The sequence below is a fragment of the Trichechus manatus genome, unplaced genomic scaffold (assembly GCF_000243295.1).
Source record: "Trichechus manatus latirostris isolate Lorelei unplaced genomic scaffold, TriManLat1.0 scaffold00045, whole genome shotgun sequence".
In the NCBI taxonomy this organism is placed as follows: domain Eukaryota; kingdom Metazoa; phylum Chordata; class Mammalia; order Sirenia; family Trichechidae; genus Trichechus; species Trichechus manatus.
Genome location: NW_004443981.1, coordinates 18,099,206 through 18,102,252, shown reverse-complemented (window position 1 = coordinate 18,102,252; position 3,047 = coordinate 18,099,206). Strand labels below are relative to the sequence as shown.

The following is a 3,047-nucleotide window of genomic DNA, read 5'->3' as shown; positions in this document are numbered from 1 at the left end:
GTGTGTGTGTGTGTGTGTGTGTGTGTGTGTGTGTGTGTGTGTGTGTGGACCCTAGAATTTTATTTAACAACACACATGCATCCCAGTAGACAAGAGGGAAAAAGCTGACACATCGCAGTACAGGAACTATAGAGAGGGAACATGTAAAAACATGTTTAACCTCACTGGTAAACCACGAAATGCAAAATCCGTCACCAAGGCATTGTGTGCGTGTGTGTGTGTGTGTGTGAGTGAGTGCAGGTATGCGTGCCTGTGTGTGCATGTATGTGTGAGTGCAGGTATTGGTGCATGTGAGTGTGTGCGTGTATGTGTGCGAGTACAGGTATGCATGCATGTGTGTGCGTGTGTGCACATGTGTGCTCTAGTCTGTGCGTGCCCTATGGTAGCAGCATGCAGCTCTGGTGCCGGTGCTGAGCAGGCTGTCTTCGCCACGCGTGGACAGGAACCGCCCAGCTGGTCCGAGAGGGCTTGTCCGTGTCCGTGTGTCTAGAGCCTCGCCCCATCCGTGCTCTTTCCCAGTAGTTCACTTCTAGGACACGTGCTCCCAAGGAAACAACCTGGAACATGGAAGGCGCCACGGGCAGCACGTCCCCAACAGCCATGCACAGGCCATGCAGTGTTATGCCCCCCGGTGCTCCGAGGGTGGTGGGAGGCCTCCCGACAGCTAAGCACAGGCCGTGCGGTGTTATGCCCCCCAGTGCTCCAAGGGTGGTGGGAGGCCTCCCGACAGCCATGCACAGGCCGTGCGGTGTTATGCCCCCCAGTGCTCCAAGGGTGGTGGGAGGCCTCCCGACAGCCATGCACAGGCCGTGCGGTGTTATGCCCCCCGGTGCTCCGAGGGTGGTAGGCCTCCCGACAGCCATGCACAGGCTGTGCGGTGTTACGCGCCCCCGGTGCTCCGAGGGTGGTGGGAGGCCTCTGTGAGGAGACTGGCAGGGTGCTGTACCACCTGCTCACCCAGCCGTGGGGGCGCTGTAGGGCCCGCCTGCTGGGCACAGTGTCTGCGGCCGCTCTGGCCAGGGGGAGAGGAAGACACAGGCCATGCATGGGGACCAGAAGAGAGAGTCCCAGATGGGGCTGGGTGTTGCGCCGGCCTGCCTTGGGGGCGCGCCTGGGCCGGGTGCACTGAGCTCAGCGTCTGCCGCAGACCCCTGCCTGTACATCCCGCGCTTCGCCCACCTGCTGGAGTTCGGGGAGAAGAACCATGAGGTGTCCATGACGGCCCTACGGCTGCTGCAGCGTATGAAGAGGGACTGGATGCACACGGGCCGGCGCCCCTCGGGGCTCTGTGGTGCAGGTACCACACGGGGCAGGGAGGGGCACCGTGATGTCCCAGAGCAGGGGTGGGGGGGCAGCCAGGACACACAGCAGAGGTTTGCACGGTGACGCCACACACCCCCAGAGCCTGCTGTCAGCTCGGTGCCATCCTCGCTGTCTCCTGGACCCACAGCCAACCCCTCCCTCGGCTGCTGGCTGTTTTGGCCTCATTTCATATTGGGTTGCAGACTTGGCTCTGCCAGCCAGTGGGCAGAACCTGCAGGGCCTGGCCTCCCATGGCCCCTGGTCTCTCTGCCCTCAGGACTCTGCTTGCCCCCTCTGGGTGTCCTTGGCCCGAGGACAAGGACAGGGTTGAGCGGCACGGTGGGCACCCCTGCCTGGCCCTGGGATGCCGTTCCCCAAGTGACTAGCGGTGCGACCCCCCTTCGCTGGGTTTTCTGTCTGCCCCTGGGGCCTATCCCGGCTCATGGGGCGCGGTGCCCAGCCTGATGGGAGGGAGGGTACCGCCCTGCAGCTCTCAGCCCCTGACCCCGCACACGGTCTTCCTGCTTTCTCCTCATGCTGCTGGTCGGGCAGACTTGTCAGCCAGGCCTTCTCCTGAGCCCCCCCTCCCCTCCGCCATCCCACCCCACACTTTCCACTTGTGTCCATGGTGCCTGGGCTCCAGCGCGCAGCTGACGGCAGGGTTGACGCTGCCCTGGACTCTGTGTCCGCCTCAGACCTGGTCTGCGGCAGGCATGGCGGGGTCGAGAGCCTCCCTGAGCCAGCCGTGCTTTGAGAAACAGAAGCACAGGCCACCCCAAGGTGCTATCACCTTTCCTCCCTGACTCTGGACCACGTCCTCAGAACCCTTAGCTCCCGTCACAGATAGGTGTCACTCACCAAGGTCACCTGAACATTACCTCCCAGTGCTTTCAGGGATCACACAAAGTTCCCAAAAGTCTGTTCCAGTTCTCCTTGGTTCCATGGTGGTGCATCTGGAGCCACACTCTTTACGGCTCTTTAATTACGGTGTATTATATGCAAGGCAATGCACAGGTCCAGAGTCTGCCAACTCTACTCCATGACACCTCCGTCGGCGCGAGGCAGGGCCCACGCCATACCCCTGGGCCCCTGAGCATCCTCTTGTGAAGGAGATGCAGGCGCCGTGCGGTCGGCCCGCCGGCTCTGGGGCAGCACCAGGTGGGGTCTCACTGCACGTGGGTGGCAGGCAGAGGTCAGGTTGAGCTGCGGGGTCACGACCTCTGTGTACAGGGCGGGCTGTGACCGCCACGCGGCTATAGCGGCTGTGGCCAAGTGTCACGGGCCCGTCTCGGTTCGTTCTAGCCCTTCTGGTCGCAGCCAGGATGCATGACTTCCGGAGAACCGTGAAGGAGGTCATTAGTGTGGTCAAAGTGTGCGAGTCCACGCTGCGCAAGAGGTAGGCACTCCCTGCCCGCAGGTCGGTGCTTCCGGGGCCGCTGCCCACAGCCCGGCCCGCAGATGGGTGCTTCTGGGGCCACTGCTCACAGCCCGGCCTCTGGGTGGGTGCTTCTGGGGCCACTGTTCACAGCCCGGCCCGCGGGTGGGTGCTTCTGGGGCTGCTGCCCACGGCCTGGCCTCTGCATGGGTGCTTCTGGGGCCGCTGCTCACAGCCCGGCCCACGGGTAGGTGCTTCTGGGGCTGCTGTTCACGGCCCGGCCCGCGGGTGGGTGCTTCTGGGGCTGCTGCCCACGGCATGGCCTCTGCATGGGTGCTTCCGGGGCTGCTGCTCACAGCCCGGCCCACGG

At 63.5% G+C, this 3,047-nt stretch overlaps 1 protein-coding gene across 1 annotated transcript in view; it reads left to right on the top strand.

The window, feature by feature from the left end:
- BRF1 (BRF1 RNA polymerase III transcription initiation factor subunit) overlaps window positions 1–3,047 on the top strand; it is an 86,195-nt gene that overhangs the window by 66,679 nt on the left and 16,469 nt on the right. Inside the window, exons 6-7 of the mRNA XM_004376761.2 lie at window positions 1,148–1,297; window positions 2,605–2,698. Of these exons, the coding sequence (XP_004376818.1) occupies window positions 1,148–1,297; window positions 2,605–2,698 (244 nt within the window). The remainder of the gene's footprint in view (window positions 1–1,147; window positions 1,298–2,604; window positions 2,699–3,047) is intronic.